The sequence below is a fragment of the Loxodonta africana genome, chromosome 3, assembly GCF_030014295.1.
Source record: "Loxodonta africana isolate mLoxAfr1 chromosome 3, mLoxAfr1.hap2, whole genome shotgun sequence".
Taxonomy (NCBI): domain Eukaryota; kingdom Metazoa; phylum Chordata; class Mammalia; order Proboscidea; family Elephantidae; genus Loxodonta; species Loxodonta africana.
In genome coordinates this window covers 26,006,932-26,031,920 of record NC_087344.1, presented here as the reverse complement: position 1 = coordinate 26,031,920, position 24,989 = coordinate 26,006,932, and the positions used below count along the sequence as shown (strand labels likewise).

The following is a 24,989-nucleotide window of genomic DNA, read 5'->3' as shown; positions in this document are numbered from 1 at the left end:
ATCTTCATTCTTCTAGTTCCTCAGGCCAAAATCCTTTGAGTTGTTCTTAATTTCTCTCTTTTTCTGTTATCCACATCTAATCCTTTAGCCAAACCCATCAGCTCTACCTTCAAACCACATCCTGCACCTGACCTTTTAGTACCACCTCCACTACTGCCATTCTGGTCCTAGGCACCATGATTTCTCCTTGGTTAGATGAATACATACCAGTTTACCTTGGGCAGTACCAGTTTATGCCCGTATTCCAAGCATAATTATAAACAGCACACTCTTTCCATTCCAAAACTTTCAACTTGATTTTCAATTTCTGTTTTGGCAATAAGTTATATTGCCACTCAACCTGTTATATCCCCCACGTGTCTGTCAATTTGTTGTACTGTGGGGGCTTGTGTGTTGCTGTGATGCCCGAAGCTATGCCATTGGTATTCAGATACCAGCAGGGTTACCCATGGAGGACAGGTTTCAGCTGAGCTTCCAGACTAAGACAGACTAGGAAGAAGGACCTGGCAGTCTACTTCTGAAAAGAATTAGCCAGTGAAAACCTTATGAATGGCAACAGAACATTGTCTGATATAGTGCCAGAAGATGAGCCCCCCAGGTTGGAAGGCACTCAAAAGGCAACTGGAAAAGAGCTGCATCCTCAAAGTAGAGTCAACCTTAATGACGTGGGTAGAGTAAAGCTTTCAGGACCTTCATTTGCTGGTGTGGCACGACTGAAAATGAGAAGAAACACCTGCAAACATCCATTAATAATTCGAGCTTGGAATGTACAAAGGATGAATCCAGGAAAACTGGAAATCATCAAAAATGAAACACATAAACATTGATACCCTAGGCATTAGTGAGTTGAAATGGACTGGTATTGGCCATTTTGAATCAGACAATCATATAGTCTACTATGTCGGGAACGACAACTTGAGAAATGGTGTGGCATTCATCATCAAAAAGAATATTTCAAGATCTGTTCTGAAGTACAGCGCTGTCAGTGATAGGATAATATCTAGATGCCTACAAAGAAGACCAGTTAATACGACTATTATTCAAATTTATGCTCCAACCACTAAGGTCAAAGATGAAGAAACTGAAGATTTTTATCAGCTTCTGCAGTCTGAAATTGATTGAACATGCAATCAGGATGCATTGATAATTACTGGTGATTGGAATGCAAAAGACAGAAATGAAGAAGGATTGGTAGTTTGAAAATAAGGACCTGGGGACAGAAACAATGCTTTAGATTGAGTGATAGAATTTTACAAGACCAGTGATTTCTTCATCCCAAATATCTTTTTTTCATCGACATAAATAGCAACTGTACACATGGACCTCACCAGATGGAATACACAGGAATCAAATTGACTACATCTGTGGAAAGAGACGGTGGAAAAGCTCAATATCATCAGTCAGAACAAGGCCAGGAGCTGACTGTGGAAGAGACCATCAATTGCTCATATGCAAGTTCAAGCTGAAACTGAAGAAAAACAGAGCAATTCAACAGAGCCAAAATACAACCTTGAGTATATCCCACCTGAATTTAGAGACCATCTCAAGAATAGATTTGACACATTGAACACTAATGACTGAAGACCAGACGAGTTGTGGAATGACATCACAGACATCAGACATGAAGAAAGCAAGAGATCATTGAAAAGAGAGACAGAAAAGAAAGAAAATACCAAGATGGATGTCAGAGGAGTCTCTGAAACTTCTTCTCAAAGGTCGAGCAGCTAAAGCAAAAGGAAGAAATGATGAAGTAAAAGAATTGAACAGAAGATTTCAAAGGGCAGCTTGAGAAGACAAAGTATTACAGTGACATGTGCAACGAGCTGGAGATAGAAAACCAAAAGGGGAGAACATGCTCAGAGTTTCTCAAGCTGAAAGAACCGAAGAAAAAATTAAAGCCTTGAGTTGCAATAATGAAGGTTTTTTTTTTTTTTTGGAAAATAGTAAATGACTCAGGAAGCATCAAAAGAAGGTCGAAAGAATACACAGAGTCATTATACCAAAAACAATTAGTCCACGTTCAACAATTTCAAGAGGTAGCATATGATCAGTACCTAACGGTAGAGAAGGAAGAAGTCCTAGCTTCACTGAAGGTACTGGTGAAGAACAAGTGCCCAGGAATTGATGGAATACCAATTGAGATGTTTCAATAAATGGATATAGTGCTGGAAGTGCTCACTTATCTATGCAAAGAAATTTGGAAGACAGGTACCTGGCCAGCCAACTGGAAGAGATCCATATTTATGCCTATTCCCAAGAGAGGTGATCCAACCGAATGTGGAAATTATAAAACAATATCATTAATATCACGTGCAAGCAAAATTTTGCTGAAGATCATTTCAAAAGCGGCTGCAGCATTAACTATATCGACGGGGAACTGCCAGGAATTCAGGCTGGATTCAGAAGAGGATGTGGAACCAGGGATATCATTGCTGATATTAGATGGATCCTGGCTGAAAGCAGAGAATACCAGAAAGAAGTTTACCTGTGTTTTATTGACTTTGCAAAGGCATTCGACTATGTGGATCATAACAAACTATGAATAACGTTGCAAAGAATGGGAACTCCAGAACACTTAACTGTGCTCATGAGGAACCTGTACATAGATCAAGAGGCAGTTGTTCGGACAGGAGAAGGGGATACTGATTGGTTTAAAGTCAGGAAAGGTGTGTGTCAGGGTTGTATCCTTTCACCATACCTATTCAATCTGTATGCTGAGCAAATAATCCAAGAAGCTGGACTATATGAAGAAGAACAGGGCATCAGGATTGGAGGAAGACTCATTAACAACCTGCATTATGTGGATGACAGAACCTTGCTTGCTGAAAGTGAAGAGGCCTTGAAGCACTTACTGATGAAGATCAAAGACCACAGCCTTCAGTATGGATTACATGTCAACATAAAGAAAACAAAAATACTCACAACTGGACCAATAAGCAACATTGTGATAAATGGAGAAAAGATTGAAGTTGTCAAGGATTTCATTTTACTTGGATCCACTATCGACACCCATGGTAGCAGCAGTCAAGAAATCAAAAGACTCATTGCACTGGGCAAATCTGCTTCGAAGGACCTCTTTTAAAGTGTTGAAGAGCAAAGACGTCACCTTGAAGACTAAGGTGCGCCTGACCCAATCCATGGTATCTTCAATTGCATCAAATGCATGTAAAAGCTGGACAATGAATAAGGAGACCAAAGAATTTATGCCTTTGAATTGTGGTGTTGGCGAAGAATAGTAAATATACAATGGACTGCCAAAAGAACGAACAAATCTGTCTTGGTAGAAGTACAACCAGAGTGCTCCTTAGAAGCAAGGATGGCAAGACTGAGTCTTACATACTTTGGACATGTTGTCAGGAGGGATCAGTCCCCCATGCTTGGTAAAGTACAGGGTAAGTGGACAAGAGGAAGACCCTCAACGAGAGATGGACTGACACAGTGGCTGCAGCAATGGGCTCAAGCATAACAAGGATTGTAAGGATGGTGCAGGACCAGGCAGTGTTTTGTGCTGTGGTTCATAGGGTCGCTATGAGTCGGAACCAACTGGACAGCACCTTACAACAACCTGTTACGTTGCAATAGCATTTTAATTAGTCTCAATGCTTCTTCCGTACTCCCCCACCGACAATTAATTCTCAGTTTAGTTACTGAAAAGATCCTTTAAAAAAGAAGTCTGATCAGTCATGGTCACCAGACCTTCTGTTAGTCCAAGACTGGAACCATTCCCAAAGCTAACTCTTCAGACAGGGATTAGACTGGAGTATAAGATAGAAAATGATACTGGTGAGGAGTGAGCTGCTTGGCTCATGTAGACACATAAAGCTATGTGGGCAGCTCCTGTCTGGAGGGGAGATGAGAAGGCAGAGGGGGACAGAGGCTGGGTGAATGGACACAGAGAATATGGGTGGAGAGAAGGAGTGTGCTGTCTCATTAAGGGGAGAGTAAGTAGGAGTACATAGCAAGGTGTATATAAATTTTTGTATTAGCGTCTGACTTGATTTGTAAACTCTTAAAGTACAGTAATAAAAAAAAGTCTGATCAATGATTTCTCCAAAGAAAAACCCTATAAGAGATTCTAATATCACTCAGAGTAAAACCCATATTTTTCCCAGTGGCCTATAGGACTCTGCATGAGCTCCCCCTGTTTCATCTCTCTGATTCATTTTCTACCTCTCTTCTCCCAAATATTTCTACACTTGATTTAATGTACCTTAAATTCCTGTACAAATGCTAAAGTGGAACCTCAGGTTTGGCTCTATTCTCTTTAGCACCCAGGAGAAGAAAGAGAGAGTGGATCAATTGTAAGATTCATGACACTGATAAAATAAACACAAGTTTATTGTTTAAAGAACAAGTATTTCTGATAAATGGACAATGAAGACACTTAACCGCATTATTCCTAAAGAGAAGTCTCTGCAAGTTGTACTGAACAATGTCCCCAAAGTTTTCTTTCTTTGGATACAACAATGGATTTCACAAGGCTATTTCTAGGGTATACCTTATTATGGACTCAGGACTTCACATCAAGGTTGATCCAGAAATCTCACTGCTAGGCAACAGAAAAGTTGGAGGAAAATATGTGACTAAAACTTTGGCCAGGTGGGTGGCGAAACACTTATAGGGTGCCTTGAGCATTGTGAACCTCTTAGTAATCAGTCTGTCTGTTGGAAAAAGTCTCATCCTTGTTGATTACCCCTTCAGGCTAAAAGTAGCCACTCAGAAAGGATTCTTATAAGGTCCCACCTGTACTTTCTTTATGGAAATGATTTAACAATGTTTGATTCTGGTTTAAAAATCAGTCCCTTGTGAATTTGATAAAAATGGTTCATACCCTCTGGACTGGAATGGAACACTGGGGACTATCCAGTGGTCTTGTTTTGACTCCGTAGTGCTGTAGATGCTCCTAGCGTCCTGCTGTACAGACAGCCAATCCCCGTCAGACTATAATTCTATTAACTGCATGCCTACCAACTTTATAATTAGTCTGCAATAAGAACAGAAGGTCCCTGGGTGGCACAAATAGTTTATGCTCAGATAGCAACTGAAAGGTGGGTGGTTCAGGCCCACGTAGAAGAAGAAAGGCCTAGTGATGTATTTCTGTAAAGATTATAGCCAAGAAAACCCTATGAGTGGTTCTACTCTATAACACATGGGATCATCATGAATCAAAATGAACTCAACAGCAATGAGTTTTTTTGTTTTGTTTTAGTAAGAACAGAAATTTTTGAAAAGTTATTGGAACGGTTTTGTTTGAAGTTGGGTGTGGTTGAGACCTCTCTTTACAACTACAAGTCAATGTGTTTTGGGACTCACAGTAGCTTGAGAAATGTATTCACTCATGTCTTTGATAGAGAAAGAAACTCCATCTCAAATATTTAGGAAATTTCCACTGGGGAGTACAGTGAACAATGGATGTCAGCACAGGGGGGAAAGAGCACCAGGAGGAAGGGCCCAAGGGAGGGGATACACTTATCTGGGATCAAGATGCTCCCAGGGTATAAACTTAACAGAAAAGAAATTCCTTTTTGTTTTGACTCTGTCACTCATGGGAACCAAATGACTCAGAGAATAGAGTAATAATAGAACAATTAATTTAATGATCATTTGGGAGAATTTAACCTCTGGGGCCCCAGAAATGGTAAATATGCCTCTTACTCCTCTCACTTACAGCTTATCATTCCCTGGAAGGAGGGAGCTCAGCTTTGCCTTTTCAGAGAACAGATGCCTGAGGCTACCTCCCAGCCCTTCCTAGGCGCTGAATTGAACCTCCAAGCTACAGGGAAGAAAGGATGGAGGGAATGAGAAGCTCAGGCAGTACTGAATATCTGCTGTGGGAGACAGGTGTGGCTGCAAGCAGAGTTCTCAGAAGACAAGCATGGGTGGTAAAATGGAAATGACATGATGGTGACAGTCCATTCACTTAGAGACTTCACCCAGTCATGTAGCCCCCTCTCTGTTTTGTTTTTCTCTCACCATGAAATGAATTCTGAGGGTCCTTCTACTCCCTCAATAGAAACTGGCCTTCTCTTAAGCCTCAGCATCTCTCAAGAGTTTCTTACCCAGACATCTTAGCCATTTTTCTGTAGCTATTACAAGTGCCTCCATTCTCCCCTATTTATAAAATCTCACTCATTTACTTACCCAAGAATATTGTGTGGAATTTTTTGTAGTTACCACTTAAAAGTCCATTCATATACCTTCTGACATTAAGTTACTTGGTGTTTCTCTGCCTCAATTTCTACTCTTGATAAATGAGGATAATAGTACTGTCAACTTCACAGGGTTATTATATGAATAAAGTTAAAAGAGGTAATGCATAGGAAATTTATGCAATAGTCTCTAACACCCAGTGAGCACCTCTACATGTTAATTATTTATTATCATTACTGTAAAAACATTTTCACCCATTTAAAGAAAAAAGAATTTTTTCTTTTTTAATTAAAACAAAAATGATGATGATAAAGTGAACCAATGCATATAAAACATAGCACAGTGCTTGGCATATGGTGGCCCTTAATAAATTTTAGATGTTATTACACTCATTTGTTGAATACTTACAGGTTTCCAGTCTATATTTGAGTTTTATTTTTTTTGTTTGTATTTGAAGTGATTGTGTTCTGGTTTCTAAAGGTTATAATATTACATATGAGCACTATTGCTTTTAACATATTTGTTTCGTATCAACTGCCTTATTAAAATTATACTCATTTAAAATGGATTTTCAACTGCTAATCAGTCATTTCCATGCAATAAGTTGCATTTTTAAAACTTAGGTCTCATTTCTTTTTCTCCTTGTATTATATTGGTTGGAACTTTCAGGTGCTGATAAATAATATTAGTGACAGTAGACCTACTTTTCTTCTTTAATACTTAAAAGGGAATTTTCCTGTTGTTCCTGCTACAGGGTTCCACAAGGATATTTTAAGGTAAGTCTTTGTTATTTATTTAATTATTTTCTTAGTCGTTGACGTGTTATCATCCATCTTGAATCAACCTTGGACTCATATTTTCTTATTTTCCCAGATATGAGTTTGTTTCCTTGAGTTTTTCCCACTTTATAACATGAAGTTATAAATAATATTGTCTTGCAAAGTTTTGCATTTCACGTCTGTGGTCATTTGTCACATTCCTAGTTTTAGGTGATTCTGTTTATCCTCTCTCTTTTTTCCCCTTTGCTTGGAGTTTTGTCTAATTTTTGCTCTTGGTTTTACTTTTGCCAAAGAATTAGCTCTGGCTTTTTTTTTTTTTTTCCAGTTCAAGAATGTCTCTTCTATTTAATTCATTAACTTCAGCTTTTACAGTTACTTACTCCCTTTTCCTTTACCGAGATTTATTTTGTGGAATTTTTATTAACAACATCTTCAAACTTTTAAAGTTTTTATTTCATAAGGGTGGAACATGTATTCATTTGCATTTTTGAAAGCTATTTTTTTTTATACTAAAAGAAAATGAACCTAAAATCAAAATTCATGTTACCACTCAAAGGTGACCATTGTTAATATTTTGGTGTACCTTCTCACAGATCTTTTCTTCCTTGGGTTTGTGCAAATACGTGTTTCATTATAAAAGATCTGTATGCTGACTGAATTTATCCGGCCCTCCAAATTAGAACCAATTATCTTTTCACAGCAGTATATGGGAGTGTTAGTTCTCTTCCTATATGATGGGATTTTGCATTCTTCTTTTTAAAAGAGTTTCTTAATTCTATCAGCAAAACTGGCATCTTGTTTTTTCATTTTCATAGAATATAATAGAGATGCAATCTGACAGACATTTAAAACCCTTCTGTACATCTCCTTTTGTGAATTTTTAATGAACTATACCTTGGTATAGGGTCGCTATGAGTCAGATTGACTCGATGGCAATGGATTTATTCCCTGTTTCCCAGTAATGCATTAATTTTTCTATGATTTATAATTAGGACTTTATATATTAAAGATAATAACTTTTATCAGTCAAATAGTTTTGTTTTCCCTTTTAAGTATCTGCATGACACACTTCCTCATGCAGAGTTTTTCCATTTCTTGGTCCAATTATCTATTTTTTCCTCTCTTATTTCTACTAAAGACTTTATATTAAGAAAGAACTTTTCTTTTCTGACATTACATCTATCTATGTATGAGTTTATAAAGTTCCTATATATTTGTCTCTGTTTTCTTCTGATAGCTAGGATGGTCTATTTTTCCACATTTAATATTTGAAATTCATTTGGAAATATAGGATTTCACATTATTTTTTAAATAGTTAATCCACCATTAAACAATTATTCATAACTTTTAAAAACCCTCTATAATAACTATGACTAAAAATGCAAATTACTGTGATAAAAATAATATATTCTATATCATGGAAAGAATACACAGAGTCACTATACCAAAAAGAATTGGTTCAGCATTCAGCCATTTCAGGAGGTAGCATATGATCAGGAACTGATGGTACTGAAGGAAGAAATCCAAGCTGCGCTGAAGACATTGGCGAGAAACAAGGCTCCAGGAATTGATGGAATACCAATTGAGGTGTTTCAATAAATGGATGCATCGCTAGAAGGGCTCACTTACCTATGCCAAGAAATTTGGAAGACAGCTACCTGGCCAACCAACTGGAAGAGATCCATATTTATGCCTATTCCCAAGAAAGGTGATCCCTGAATGTGGAAATTATCAAATAATATCATTAATATCACACAAAAGTAAAATTTTGCTGAAGATTATTCAAAAGCAGCTGCAGCATTAAGTATATCGACAGGAAACTGCCAGAACTTCAAGCCAGATTCAGAAGAGGACGTGAAGCCATGGAGATCATTGCTGATGTCAGATGGATCCTGGCTGAAAGTGAGACAGGGAAAAGATTAGGCTGGCTGAATGAAATAAGGGCTACATTTCAAGGCCCTATGTGCTTGACCAGCTATAAATTACCGATAATCCTCATAAGCTGTTTTTCAAGGCCTCACCAGGTGCAGAGCACGCGCAATAAAGATCATCGTGACCTATGAATGACCTTCCACATGAGACAAACATGAGCAGGGACCGCACACCAGGGCATGAACCAAGATCCAGAGGCATCATGCATGCGCACCATCCCAGAATGAGTCCTCTTCGACATTCCAGCAGCCTTTGTGACAGACTCCACCTTAGCTCCAGCAACCTCTGTGAGGAAATCCATCTTGAATTCTAACTGCATGTGCATTTGATTTTCATAATCCCTCTCCTTCTTCTGGAAATCTCCACCCATCTAATGAATAAAGATAATGCCTCCTTTTCCCTGCCTAAAAACTTTTATAAGCCCTAGGAAATCCTTTGTTCAGTGAGAGACTGGAGGTTAGCGTAGGTGGAAACCCCTCTCCCTCTCTCCCTCGCAAGCCTTTTACTTTCTTTCTATCTCTAATAAACCTTTGTTTGGGTGGAACCTCTGAGCCTCTCCTGGTCATTCTTGGTCAGAAGAAGGTGAGAACCTAGGCGGGGCTTAGTCCTGAGCTGGGAAGCCTTGCCCTGCGACAAAAGCAGAGAATACCAGAAAGATGTTTACATGTGTTTTATTGACTATGCAAAGGCATTCGACTGTGTGGATCATAACAAATTATGGATAACATTGCAAAGAATGGAAATTCCAGAACAATTAACTGTGCTCATGAGGAACCTTTACATAGATCAAGAGGCAGTTGTTTGGACAGAAGGGGATACTGATTGGTTTAAAGTCAGGAAAGGTGTGTGTCAGGGTTGTATCCTTTCACCATACCTATTCAATCTGTATGCTCAGTAAATAATCCGAGAAGCTGGACTATATGAAGAAGAACAGGGCATCAGGACTGAAGGAAGACTTATTAACAACCTGCGTTATGCAGATGAAACAACCTTGCTTGCTGAAAGTAAGAGGCCTTGAAGCACTTACTGATGAAGATCAAAGACCGCAGCCTTCAGTATGGATTACACGTCAACATAAAGAAAACAAAAATCCTCACAATTGGAGCAGTAAGCAACATTCACAATATATGGAGAAAAGATTGACGTTGTCAAGGATATCATTTTATTTGGATTCACTATTAATACCCATGGAAGCAGCAGTCATGAAATCAAAAGATGCACTGCACTGGGCAAATCTGCTGCAAAGGACCTCTTTTAAAGTGTTGAAAAGCAAAGATGTCACCTTGAAGACTAAGGTGCACCTGACCCAAGCCATGGTGTTTTCAGTCACTTCATAAGCATGTGAAAGCTGGACGATGAATAAGGAAGACCAAAAAAGGGTTGATGCCTTTTAATTGTGGAGTTGGAGAAGAATTTGAATATACCATGGACTACCAAAAGAATGAACAAATCTGTCTTGGAAGAAGTACGACCAGAGTGCTCCTTAGAAGGAAGAATGGCGAGACTATGTCTCACACACTTCAGACATGTTATCAGGAAGGATCAGTCCCTGGAGAAGGACATCATGCTTGATAAAGTGGAGGGTCAGCGAAGAAGAGGAAGACCCTCAAGGAGATGGATTGACACAGTGGCTGCAACTATAGGCTTAAGCATAACAGCTATTGTGAGGATGGCACAGGACCTGGCAGTGTTTCGTTCTGTTGTACGCAGGGTTGCTACGAGTTGGAATTGACTTGATAGCATCTAACAGCAACAGTTATTCTCTTTAAAATCAGAAAAGAAAAGAGCTTTCCACTCTTACCATTACTTTTAACAGCATTCTGGGACTGCAAACCAATGCAATAAGACATGAAAGAGAAATAGGTATTGTGGATTAATACTATTTTGAGAAAGTGGACGTGTTTGACAAAAATCTTAAAATTAATAGGAAAATCCTGAAAACTAATATGACACATCATAAATACAGAAAAATCAAGAGTTTTTCTGACTAACAGCAAAAGCAGGGAAATCATGTGGGGGAATCTCAAGCTTAATGGTATTAAACCTAAAATACTGTACACAAGGAATGAACATGTTCCATATATTTTTTTAACTTTTATTGAGCTTCAAGTGAACTTTTACAAATCAAGTCAGACTGTCACATATAAGTTTATATACACCTTACTCCATACTCCCACTTGCTCTCCCCCTAATAAGTCAGCCCTTCCAGTCTCCTTTCGTGACAATTTTGTTCCATATTTTTAAAGCTACAGGAAAGTTTGCCCCAAAAGGAACTTAAATATTAAGAATAAAATTGTTGTTACTGGAATGGAAATATGAATATACTAAAGATATCAATTCTTTCCAATTAATTTATAAGTTTAATGGCATTTTCGTCAAAACTCCAATGGTAGTTTGCTTGCAAAATGGCCACAGGAATCTAAAGATATCTGAAAGATTAAGTTGGAATTAGAAATAAATTTCTGATGGACAGAATACTAGTGATTTTCTCATTCAACATTTAAATATATAATGAAGTTAAGCCAAAAAAACCAAACCCAGTGCCATGGAGTCGATTCCGACTCATAGCGACCCTATACGACAGAGAACTGCCCCATAGAGTTTCCAAGGAGCACCTGGCAGATTTGAACTGCCGACCCTTTGGTTAGCAGCCATAGTAGCACTTAACCACTATGCCACCAGGGTTTCCATAATGAAGTTAGATAATTTAAAAGTGGCGAAAGGCTTTCACAATCTGCTCCTGGGACAGCTTAAAAATCATGACAACACAGATGATCACTTATAAGAATGTGATCCAGGAAATAATATAATTTTTTAAAACTGAGCAAAGAACATATATCTAAGAGAAAATATGTAAGTTTAAAATAAATCAAAACATTGTTTATCATAATGGAAACTTAGAAAGAATATAAATGTCCAAAAATGGGCAAGTACTTAATAAAGAATATGCAATTTCCAAATGGTGGAATATTTTTAATTTAATGAATACTGGAGGATGGTGGAAAATGTGCATAAAATTCTTTTATGTGAAAGAAGGAAAGTTTATTTGGCCTCTGTGCAGGAATTTCACTTTTTATTTATAGAGAGGAAACAGTAATGTAAGGGAAATATAAACAATGATTAATAATGAATAATATTGGTTATTAATATTTTTGAGAAGCAGGGCCGGCAAAAGCCTCAGCGGATCTAACATGTAGAAATGACATAAACACAGCACAATGAAAGAAAGAACTTCCCAGTTATTGGAAATATCCTTCTTCCAATTAGAGTATTGTGCACTGAGCTGAGTCTACAAGAGCAGCTATGGCGGCCATGGTAGGGATGACTGCCTTGGGGTGCAGGGGAGCGCGACGCAATAGTCCTCACACTAGAGTGCACATCTGCATCTTCTGGAAGGCTTGTTACAGCATGAATTACTGGCCCTACATCCAGAGATTCTGATTCAATAAGTCTGGGTCGGGGCCTGAGAATATACATTTTAAACGAGTTCTCAGATGATGTGGATGTGCTGGTCCAGGGGCCACAATCTGTGAACCACTGAACTAGAAGATTTTCCAGGTAGTGTTGCTAACTACAATTTGTCAGCAAAGAGATCCAGTTAGCCAAAATAAATGACTTCATGAGTTGCTTGGGTTCAGGTTAAGGATACTGATGTCATTCTGGGGATTGCCTATTTGGAGCTAATTTTGTGTTGCTTTTTCCTTATTCTGGGCAAAACCGGAAACCCCATGAAAAAGCAGAGCCCCATGGAAACAAGAAACCAAACAGGAGTTGAAAACTTTCTCCTCCTGGGATTTGCAGAGCAAATGGACCTGAAGCCGCTCCTCCTTGGGCTGTTCCTGTCCATGTACCTGGTCACCTTCACTGGGAACCTGCTCATCATCCTGGCCATCAGCTCAGACTTCCACCTCCACACCCCCATGTACTTCTTCCTCTCCAAACTGTCCTTTGCTGACATCTGTTTCACCTCCACCACCATCCCGAAGATGCTCCTGAACATGCAGGTGCAGAACAAAGTTATCACCTACGTAGGCTGCCTCACCCAAATATTTTTTTTCATTGTTTTTGGATGTCTAGACAATTTACTCCTCACTGCCATGGCCTATGACCGATTTGTGGCCATCTGTCACCCCCTGCACTACACGGTCACCATGAACCCCCATTTCTGTGGACTGCTGACTCTGGGGTCCTGGTGCCTCAGTGTTATGGGCTCCCTGCTGGAGACCTTGACCATTTTGAGGCTGTCCTTCTGTAAACACATGGAAATTCCCCACTTTTTTTTGTGATCTTCCTGAAGTCCTGAAGCTAGCCTGTTCTAACACCCTCATCAATAACATAGTGGTGTACTTTGTGACTAGTGTCTTGGGTGTTTTTCCTTTCACTGGGATCCTCTTCTCTTATTCTCAGATTGCCTCCTTCATACTGAGAATTTCATCAGCCAGGGGGAAGTATAAAGCCTTTTCCACCTGTGGATCTCACCTCTCAGTTGTCTCTTTGTTCTATGGCACAGGCCTTGGGGTCTATCTCAGCTCTGCAGCCACAGCATCCTCTAGGACAAGTCTGATGGCCTCGGTGATGTACACTGTTGTCACACCCATGCTGAACCCCTTCATCTACAGTCTGAGGAACAGGGATATGAAGAGGGCTCTGGGGAGACTCCTTGGCAGGGCAGCCATCTCTCAGTGATGGGGCCGTTGGAGGGTTATCATGAGCAGCAGAGCTCACAACACTGAGGACCAGGAATTCTGGCCTGCTTCATCCAACATTTTGATTCTGTCTGGTTCTACATATTTTAAACCAACTCTCTCCTTGAATCTTCCTTTGGAGTCTTTCTTGCCCTCTTTACTTTTACAAAGTGATATAATAGGTTCTTCCCTTTTTTAACTTTCTAATCAGTGAGTTGAACTTTGTATGGCTAGAACCTGGCCTTTTCTTAGTTAACTGAAGAAACGATTTGGAATTAAAAATAAATAAATAAATCTTATCTCATGATAGGTATATAGACAGATAGGTAAACAGAATTGATGGCATGTGTTAGTATGTACCTATTTTGGAATCGATGTACTGAAAATTCATTAACACGGATGCTTTTTGAACTTATGTGAATGAAATCAACTAAAAGTTTTCCTCCCTTTTCATTTGGGCTGCTTTCAGTCGTACCAACTTTAATGATTTTTGTCTACTCATGACAACATGGGTTTCTTAAGTTTCAGGAAAATGTCATACCTGTTATTATAATCACAGTGCCTGGTATGGTGCTTAGCGTGGAGTTTATCCACAATGAATTTTTTTCAAATGAGGCGACAAACAGATTAGTAGATGATTCAATACAAAGTGAAGTCTGGATCACAAAATTAAAAATGTGTTGAATTAAATAAAAGCCTTTGAGCTCTGGTGGCATAGTTGTTAAAAGCTCAGCTGCTAACCAAAAGGTTGGCAGTTCCAATCCACCAGCTGCTCCTTGGAAATCCTATGAGGCAGTTCTACTCTGTCCTGTAGGGTCGCTATGAGTCAGAATTGATTCATCCTCAATGGGTTTGTTTTGTTGGTTGTTACCAAATAATGACAACACTCCATATATGCCAGCAGTGTTTCAGCATTTTATACATGTCTCATTTAATTTTTGCAATCACTTCTTAATGTGAATAGTATCATTTTCCCTTACTTACAGTTGAGGGAGGAAGAGCTTATAGAAACTAGGCAACTAACTCAAGGTCATAGGAGTAGTGAAGAGACACGATTCAAACCCAAGGCCGTCTAATGTTATATCCACTCTACTCAAATGTTATATTAGGCAAACCTCAGAAGAAATGAGTATCCTTCTGATATGAACCCCCACTTCAGAAAGTCTGTCCGGACTAAGAAGTGCTCCGTCGCTGGAGCCTACAGTCCTAGAAACAAATCAATCCCTAGAGTAAGAGATCTCAGTAGCAACCCTTTCCTTGGACAAGTTGCCTTCCACTGGCAGGAAATCTTGTTTTACTGTATCCTCACTACTCCTGGTATTTTTATTTTATCTGATAATCTGCTGATGGGGAAATTAGGTCTCCTTAATATTTTAATAGGACTTCCTTGAGTGGTAATGAAGTTGAGCATATTTTCATATTAATGACTTATTTGTATTTATTCTTTCTAAATTATTTCTTCATACCCTTGGGTCATTTATCTTTTTAAGCATTTAATTCCTAATTAGCTTAAAAGAACTTTTCATATGTCTACATTGTTACACATTGTTATGCATTGTCACGTCTATTATGTTCTAAAGGTTTTCCCTAGTTTTTCATTTGCCTTTTATTTTCTTCGTATGTTTGACATGCAGGTTTTCAATAATCTTGAGCTCATCAAATATGTTCTCAATTCTTTTCCATTCTGTATCTTCTATCTGGGTTTACACTCACAAATTCAATCTGTACTTTCTTCTAAAAGTCTTAGGTTAAATATTTCCTCCAACTTCAATTTATTATGGTGATTGGTGTTAAGATAGGAATTTGACTTTACTTCCAACAAATAACTAATTGGCCAACCATCATTTATTTAAAAATCTTTCCATTCCTCACTGATTTTGATGCCACTTTTATAATCTAATAGCTTCTTTAGTGATTTGTTTGTGATTATTCTGCCCCACTGATATATCTATTCATACTTAAGCCAATTTCACAATCTTTTGATAAATACAGCTTTGTAACATTTAATAAAGAGCAGGCCAAGTCTTCCTTCTTTGGTCCTCTTTTTAAAATTCATCTTGCCCAATACTTCCTTGTGGAAAACATACCTAAGATGGCTTTCCCATATCTGTCCCGTAAGAGCAGAACACTAATTTTGTTTGAGATGGCTATATACCCAGCTCAAAATCTCTACCTCACAGCCACTCTGGGAAGCTAGTAGTTACTATATATATTAGGTTTCTATTGTTGCTGTAATTAATTACCACAAATTTAGTGGCTTATAGCAACGTGAATTTATTATCTTAGAGTTCTGGAGGTTGGAATTCAAAATGGATCTTACTGGGCTAAAAGTAGGGTGTTGGTATCACTGCGTTCCTTCTGGAAGCTCTAAGGGAGAATCTATTTTACTTGCCTTTTTCAGCTTTTTGAGGTTTCCTGCATTCTTTGGCTCATGGCTCCTTCCTTCATCTTCAAAGTCAGTAGTGTAACATCTCCAAATCTCCCTCCGACTCCAACTCTTCCTTCTTCCAATTTAAGGACCTTTATGATTACCTTGGAAACCCTGGTAGCGTAGTGGTTAAGTGCTACGGCTGCTAACCAAAGGGTTGGCAGTTCAAATCCGCCAGGAACTCCTTGGAAACTCAACCAGGCAGTTCTACTCTGTCGTACAGGGTCACTATGAGTTGGAATCAACTCGACGGCACTGGGTTTGGTTTTGGTTTTATGATTACTTTAAACCCATCCAGATAATCTGTGATAATCTCCTTATTTTAAAATGATCTGATTACATACTTAAATTCATCAGATAACTTAATTCCTTTTTGGTATCTGACGTTACACAATCATAGCTTCCAGGGTTTAGGATGTGGACATCTTAGGGAGGATCTTATTCTGCCTCGCATATCTTGTGACACAATTTTGGTCAAAAAGTACACTGAAAAATGTTGGGTGGCACTTCGTAGAAAATAGGTACATGTATTTTTATAATTAAATTCACTGAGCTTATGATGTGGCACTTTTCCATATGTGTATTATAATTCAATAGGAAGTTTTTTTGTTTTGTTTTGTTTTAAAGATCCATCTGGTACTCTCCTTTGCACTTCACCCTTGATTCTTCTCCGAGGTCCTGTCTGGAATACAGATTCAGTCTGGAGGTGCAGCAGCTATTTCGTGACTATTAGGATAGGAACCACACACCGAGGATGGTAGGCAGAAAAGACAGGGTGACTAATGATGTCATTTAGATACTATACTGGCCTTGGACTTTGTAGCCCCAGACCTGTGATGTATGGCTAAATAAGCCTTTAATTTGTTTAAGCTACTGATTTGGTTGAGGTTTCTGTTACTTGCAGTTGAATGCCATCCCTAAGTAGATACAATGTTCTTGGTGGATTCTAGAATGTTTGTAACATGTCCCATTAATAAAAGAGCTGCATGGGGATCAAAACTGATTATATTCCATGTGTACTTTTTTAAAATAGCACCAATTGCATTTTATTTTATCCTTTGATGACTGCTGAACATGAAGAAATGCCTTGACAAATTAGAAGGCCTCCAGATGAGAGCTACTTAAAAAGGGAAAAACTCATAAACATATCATATGGATCAGATGAAGAAAATAGAGGGCTTTTTTATTCCTGCATAAGTGAGGACTTATTGTGTCATGAACTTAAAAAAAAAAAAACCACTGCCACTGAGTTGATTCTGACTCGTAGTGACCCTATAGGTCAGAGAACTGCCCCGTAGGGTTTCCAAGGCTGTAAATCTTTATGGAGCAGAGCAGCTGGTGGGTTAAACTGCTGATCTTTCAGTTAGCAGCCTAGCACTTTAACCACCATGCCACCAGGGCTCCTACCAAATCTAAAGGAACTCCAACTAAAGGAAGCTGGCAGAGCTACTTGTAACATCACTTCACACCTTCCCTGCTGATGATGTTGAAGTCTCCAGTGAGTCCCATCCCTCCTTAACCCTCACAGTCAGAAGTGGGCCAAGTGCTGGCAAGTGAGTGGGCCTACTGCCTCAAACCCCCTGCTTCTTCCAATTCCTAAATCTCTGTTGTCTATTTGCATTTCAAATGCCATTTGCTCCTAGCAGCACTGTCCAGTTTCCTGGAAGGAAACTGCTCCACAGATTCCCATCCTGCCAGCTCCTGGTACCATGCTGAAAACCCTAACAAATATGTTTAAGAGATCGAGTCAAAAAAAAAAAAAAGAGGAAAGGATGAAGGTAGAAAGAGCGATAGAAAGATGTATGTATATGAGGATGTTCATTTATCTCAGCTGTTGCATTCAACCCATCTCTTTACACCGATAAGCACCTCATCTTTACACTGATAATTCACACGAATGTGAGAGACACTGGGTCTGAGGGGTTCACCTTGCTTGCTATTAACGTGTCAGGGATGGAAGTCAGGCTAACCACTAATGAAAGATTGATTTGTGCACATTGTATCCCAGAACCATCAGGAAAACGTCTCCTCCATTAATGAGATGGCAGTGAAGCTAACCACCCTCCCACATCTCACTATTCCAACTGTGGTCCATGGACCAGCAACATCAACATCACCTGGGAACTTATCAGAAATGCAGATTCGTGGGTCCCACCACAGACCTACTTAATCAGAATCTGCATTTTAACAAGATCCATAGGTGATTTGTTTGCATAGCAAAGTTCAAGAACCACTGACTATTTGAACAAAGAATAAATAAGGCCAGAGACAGTCAGACACATGGAGGGTAGGAGTAAAAATAGGATTTTTGAGGGGGAGAGTGAACAACTTCTTAGATTTTACAATTATTTGTGGCCTTCCAAAAGACAGCAGTACACAATATATCTGGGGTATTAAAATGTCATGGATGAGAAGAAGATGATTAGGAAAAAAATTCTTAAAAAGTTCTTTCAGGGATAATAATGAAAGAAAGGTTGAGAAACACAGGTTTTGGGGTATGGAGAGAAGGGAGCATTTGGTGAACACTAACTATCAGAAGACAGAGAAAGGCAAAGAGAAAGCAAAGTCCATTTATTAACAACCTTACATCATTTAGGAGCCCTGGTGATGCAGTGGTTAAGAGCTATGGCTGCTAAACAAAAGGTAGGCCATTTGAATCCACCAGCCGCTCCTTGGAAACCCCTATGGGGCAGTTCTACTCTGCCCTATAGGGCTGCTATGAGTTGGAATCCACTCCATGGCAACAGGTTTGAGTTTGTTTTTTTTTTTTAATATCATTTAAGTCTTTAGCTCTAGCCAGGTTTTTGCGTTCACTGCATTCCATTCTAGCAACTCTTCTTTGTTTTGCTTATTCACAAATTTAATGCCAAGGACTTCTCTTTCTCAACTACATCCTCCATTCTCTACAGGGTTTCCACTTATTTTGCCTGCATGAGTCAGCTTCTCTTCTCTCTCCCATCATAAAGACACATTCACCAAAGACATGCACAGGATGTTCCTTGCAAAATTACTGGCCGTAGTCCTCAAAAGGAAACTACCCAAATTCCCATTAACAGTAAATGGGGTGCTTAAAGGGAGGCATATTCACATAACAACAACTGTGAGGATGGCACAAGACCAGGCAGTATTTTGTTCTGTTGTACATAGGGTCGCTGAGTCAGAACTGACTCGATTGCACCTAACAACATGTGGCTAGGTAGCAGTTTCAACTTCCAAGTTAATGGAGCTACAAATCAATGTAGACCTATATATAATTCTGGAAACCTCTCCTTCCTGAAAAAAGGAACATCCAAGTGAACTCTTCAAAGCTCTGTGTCTTGGGAGTTTCCTTTATCCACCGTGCTTCAGCACCATCTATGTTGTTGTTAGTGACCGTATGTACAACAGAATGAATTGTGCGCCATCCTCACAATCATTGTCACGTTTGAGCTCATTGTTGCAGCCACTGTGTCAATCCATCTAGTTGAGGGTCTTCCTCTTTTTCGCTGACCCTCTATAGAACCATCTATAAATTGGCCCAAATACCCTCTTCCTCTAATAGACTGCTTTTCGTTCCTTGTGCCAGTGAACCAACAAAGGAGGTGATCATTGTACTGGTGGGAGTGTTTGATCCTGTGTGTCAAGGAGAATTTGATTTGCTACTACACAATGGAGGTAAGGAGGAGTATGGATGGACAGCAGGATGTCCAGTGGGGTGTCTCTTCGTGTTCTCACATGCTGTGATGTTAAAGAAAACTAGTCCACAGACTCCCAATGAAGGCAATTTCAGGTTGAGAGAGGAGACAATATAGTAGAATTCGGGGTCATGGAAATCTTGCTCATGTGACTTGTGCTTTCAGAGCCTACTTGAGCCCACTTTCATAACAGATCACTCCCACTTGATGATGGAGTGCTGCCATGCACACTCAACTTTATGGTTTGATGGGTCAGGCAACAGTCAATTCATGATGGGTAGTTCAGGTCATATATTACTGGGAGAACCATGATCAAGCATACAGTCTGTACTAGGGTCCCAGAGCAAGCTAGACATCATTCCCCAAAAGGAAAAATTTATCTGAAGAAGATGACATGGCTTGGCTCCTGGATTCTAAAGGTCTGTTGTGTGATTCATCTGCCAAAGTTTCCATTGTGCATCCCTACCTGTTACAGACACACCAAGCACCATCACATCTGGTGGGTCCTCTGGCACAAGTCGCAGAGCAGGCTTGCCTACAGCTGAGACCTGTGTCAGAGCTTTCTCTTGTTCTGGGCACCACTGGTAGTCATTAGAGTTATTCAGAAAATGGGTCAGTCAGGAACCATTCCGAAGCCAACTCTGGATTGGACTGGACATGGACTGGACAATAGGTTGGAGAGGGATGCTGGTGAGGAGTGAGCTTCTTGGATCAGGTGGACACTTGAGACTATGTTGGCATCTCCTGCTTGGAGGGGAGATGAGAGGGTGGAGGGGGTTAGAAGCTGGTGAAAAGGACACAAAAAGAGAGAGGGGAGGGAGAGAGCGGGCTGTCTCATTAGGGGGAGAGTAATTGGGAGTGTGTAGCAAGGTGTATATGGGTTTTTGTGTGAGAGACTGACTTGATTTGTAAACTTGCACTTAAAGCACAATAAAAATTATTTAAAAAAAGAAAATGGGTCAGCATAGCAGACCCAAATGAGGTGCATGTTCTACAAAATCCAAAATATCCCTGTGTTCTGTATGTTTCTATAATCCTCTCAAATCCCATAAGGTATAAGTCACTATTATGCTTTCAAAATACATATATATCATCACTTATATTATGAATTTAGAAATAGGTCTACATTTGTGAGGCTCCCTATCATTAAGCCATTAGAAACCTGTAAGTCATGAAAAAGTTATTTAGAAAATTTCTGAACCTAGATGTAGAAACATAGAAGCAAGCGAAGTATGTAAAGAACGCAAACTTTTAAGTTGACCTTGACCGGACATGCTGTGATAAAGAATATATAACATAGTTAATTTTTGTAAACTTGCATCGAGATAAGTAAAAACAACCTCCCTAATCTCTAATCTTGAAGAAAAGATGTGTCATTTGATCCATCTCTAACCTTGGAGAAAAGACATAACATACTAGTCTTTGATGTCACACTGGCCCTTACCGTGTGAGGCCAAGGTGAGAATTTCACATATAAACCCTGTACTTCTGCTCACTCACTGAGAGAAGGCAGATGGACTGACACAATGGCTGCAACAACGGGCTCAAACATAGCAATGATTGTGAGAGTGGTGCAGGACCGGGCAGTGTTTCATTCTGTTGTATGTGGAGTTGGAATTGACTCAACAGCACCTAACAACAGCTACAAATGAATGTTGTATGCCTTGCCATGACTGCCTTGCAATAAACTTAATGATTTTATGCATAATAAACCTGAGTATCTCTATTAATTTTTAAGATAAAATCCCACACAACACCTTGGGCAGTGCAAATGGGTTGCATTGGTCTACTAACCTAAATGTTGGTGGTTTGAACCCTTCCAGTGGCATCACAGAAGAAAGGTCAGGCAATCTGCTTTTGTAACAATCACAGTCAAGAAAACCCTTTGAAGCAGTTACACTCTGCAACACATGGTGTCACCATGTGGCAAAATCAACTCGATGGCAACAGGTTGTGTTTTGTTTTTTAAGAGTAGGTGATGCAACAAAAAATGTGAAGAACAAAGTTCCAGAAAAAAAAGTCTTCATGCATGGGCAGAGAGTGTAGATGGTGCCCACCTCTGTGTCATGTGTGGTTCAGGCAAAGGTGTACAGAAGAGGGAGCTGTAACCAAGCATGGTGTTTCTCAGGTGGGGAGGAGGGATGTTTCAATCACTTTGGAAAGTAGTCTGGAAGTTTCTTACAAAGTTAAACACATATCTGGCCTATGACCCAGCAATTCCACTCATACATATTTATACAAGAGAAAAGAAAACATGTGTCCTCAAAATGACATGTGCACAAATGTTCAGAGAAACTTCATGATGGCTCAAAACAGTAAACAACCCACTGTCCATCGACTGGTGAATGAACATAGTGTGGTGTATCCACACTATGGAATGTGTAGCAGAGAAATTTCCAGTAAACCTTGGAAATTTGACCAGAATAAAATGTTTGAAAAGCTAAATCTTTTGTCTTTAATGCTTTTAACAGTAGAATCAGTTTAAGGTTCTTCTCTGCAGGTGCCTCTCTTTCAGCTCATTATTTACGCAGCTATGTCAATGGCATTAGCTCATAATTTTCACAACTATGTGTCACTGAGCTCACTGAGTTAGCTACCAAGGGAACAAAGGAAAAATAAAGGTTACCTTTTCTCTGTGATCAAGTCAGGAAAAAGAAAATAATGCACTCAAAAGAGAAGCTCATGATGTTTTAAAATTCAGATTTTGCTAGATTAAGTTGATCTTTACATTCCTGTCTGGAACACTTTAATTGCCTACCCCAGTCTTCTTGACAAATGCCTGCCATTTGTTCCCCTAATTGTTAGTGACTGAGGAAATGTTCCTATCTCTGTCGTAAAGTCAGAATGTAAAAGAAATATAAGGAAATGAATCTTTACACAGGTGTCTTTTGTTTAAAGTGGGCTGGGGGATGTTTTCTTATGACAGGGATGTAATAAAAAGTTGTTTTGAAAGGGCCACAGAGTTAGTTTTATCTGAAGTTTCCCAGGCAATTTAAAAGGATTTTAACAAACTGTTTCTGGGAAATGACACCTTGGTACTGAGTGGTTCTCATAAATTTCTGAGACATCTGGTTAATACTGTTTTACTTCAAACTGTGATATTTTATGACCCCTCCTGAAGGATATGCAATGTATTTGTGACTATGACTGAAAACCTCTGTAATTAATTCCTGAAACTCAACACTGTAAATCTTCCCCTGTACCCAGTTATCCAATAGAAGCCCATTCCCCAGCTTCTAACCCACACTTCTTGTGACCTCAACCAAAGACTAACCAATCAAATGATTGTATTATAATTTCTTTGTCCCTTGGACTATATCTGTTCTCTGTTAGAAGCTCTCTCCCTGGAGCCAACAGTTTTCACTTACATCAACTGTTGTCTCTCTACATTCAGCTGTATTTTTTTTTTTTTTTTACTGAATAAATCCTCTTAAGCTTATTTCAAAAACCGATTTCCTCTCTATAACAAATGCTACTCGGCAAAACACAGGAACAAATGACGGATGCTCACTACCACATGGACGAACCTCCTAAGCATTATGTGAAATCACTGAGCTAGACAAAAAGGCTACATACTGTGTGATTCCATTAATCTGAACCTTAAGAACTGGCAAAACCAATCTAAGAGGACAAAAATCAGAATCGTTGCTCTGCAGTATGGGGGAGGTGCACCAGAGAATTGTCCGAGGTGATGGAAATGTTTTGTATCTTGACTGGGGTGTAACTTACCTCGGTACATGCAATTGTCAAAATGCATCACAGTACAATTAAGAACTGTGAATTTCAATGCATGTGAATTATATCCCATGGAAAAAGTACATATATGTATATGTATACACACACACACACACATTAGCAGCCTGAGCTCTTAACCACTGTGCCACATATATTCCTGGTGGCACAGTTGTGTGTGTGTATATATATATATACACACACACACATTTTTTTAAAGGAAAAACCTGCAGCTTCAGCCCTCATGAAAAGAAGGGAAAGAGGCAGCTGGAGGGAGGCCTTCTGGGGAGCAGACCCCATGCCCACCCGGAGAGGGCAACATTGATACCCCTTCCCTTTGGCAGCCTTATAGTTAACTTGCTTCATTTGGAATGGAATGGATATTCCTAATGATGTCAATGACAGCCCTGGAAAGGAAGATGATTTCTCCAGTGGCGGGGCCTGGGGGGGGGGGCGGGGACAGAAACCTGGATAAGGATCAGAGGGCAGGTGAGGATTTCTGTAAATAAAATGCATAATGTCCTCTTGATTAACAACAGGGCCTTAAAGACATCTGTTATTGCTTTTCTGATCAGCACCAAAAGCAGGTCTGTACCTGAAACTGCAGAGAAGGGGAAGCTGGTTGATACAAAGAAAGACCAAGTACTTAAAAAACTCTCATTCCTGGTCCTGGGCTGGGTGTGCTCACCAAAGGGAGCCATCTTACAGAATGGGCATCATCAACGTCAGGCGCCTATGGTACAAACCCAGACTCCTGTGAAGAGATCTTAGGGTCTCCCAGTAGAAAAACTTAGCCTGGCTCAGACACGACTGAGGGACAGGGGACTTCTGCTGTGCCAAACATGGGAACAGAGACTGAGGACATCAGGGAGGAGCTGCACATTTATATAATCAGCTGACTCTCCTTCTCCCCACTCTGCGGTTTATGTGATGACTTCAGGATGCAATGGGAGAAGAGGACAAGGAACAAGGAGTTTCAGGCCAGACACATCCAGGACCACCACGTAGGGGCTGAGTGACCTCACTAAGACCCAGTGCCCTCATCTGTCATATGGGACTCACAGGAAGAAACACCCTGCACGGTTGTTTAGATTAAATAAGACAAAGGGAGCATCGCGCACCCAGCAAAGGCCGTAATTCCTTCCCCTCTCCCTCCCAGGAGCTCCCTATATGGGAGGAGGCAGAAAGGGCTTCACATATTTGTGACTCATAATGAAACTAGGAATAGACGTAGCAGATGGACACGCATAGGCCGTAGGAGTTCTGAGGTGATGACGGAGACACTGAAGCTGAGTCTGGGAGGATGAGTAGGGTTTCCACAGATTGGGGGGGATGCCGAGGGACACCCAGCTGGCCCTGGGGTCACCAGACCAGTAGAAGACAAGACCACAAGGGGAGAGGCTAGGGAGGGCTCTGGGGAGTAGGTTACAGAAGCCACAAAGCCTCCCAGGGAAGGTGGACCTGATGCCAGGAAAGAGATGTTGAGCAGGGAGCGAAGGAAGTGCTCATGGATTAGAGGCTGCACATCTGAAAGTCGGGGAGGCTGCAGGGATGTCTGGGGAGACTGAGCCCACAAGAAGCAGACACTGAGCAAATAGGTATGGGGAAG

General features: G+C 40.0%; 1 protein-coding gene across 1 annotated transcript; it reads left to right on the top strand.

The window, feature by feature from the left end:
* The first annotated feature begins 12,066 nt into the window (after window positions 1-12,066).
* LOC100661443 (olfactory receptor 7C2-like) lies at window positions 12,067-13,572 on the top strand. The gene is given in 3 exon segments (XM_010593506.2): window positions 12,067-13,135; window positions 13,137-13,535; window positions 13,537-13,572. Coding segments are annotated over 3 exon segments (981 nt in total). The 5' UTR covers window positions 12,067-12,589.
* Window positions 13,573-24,989: the final 11,417 nt, after the last annotated feature.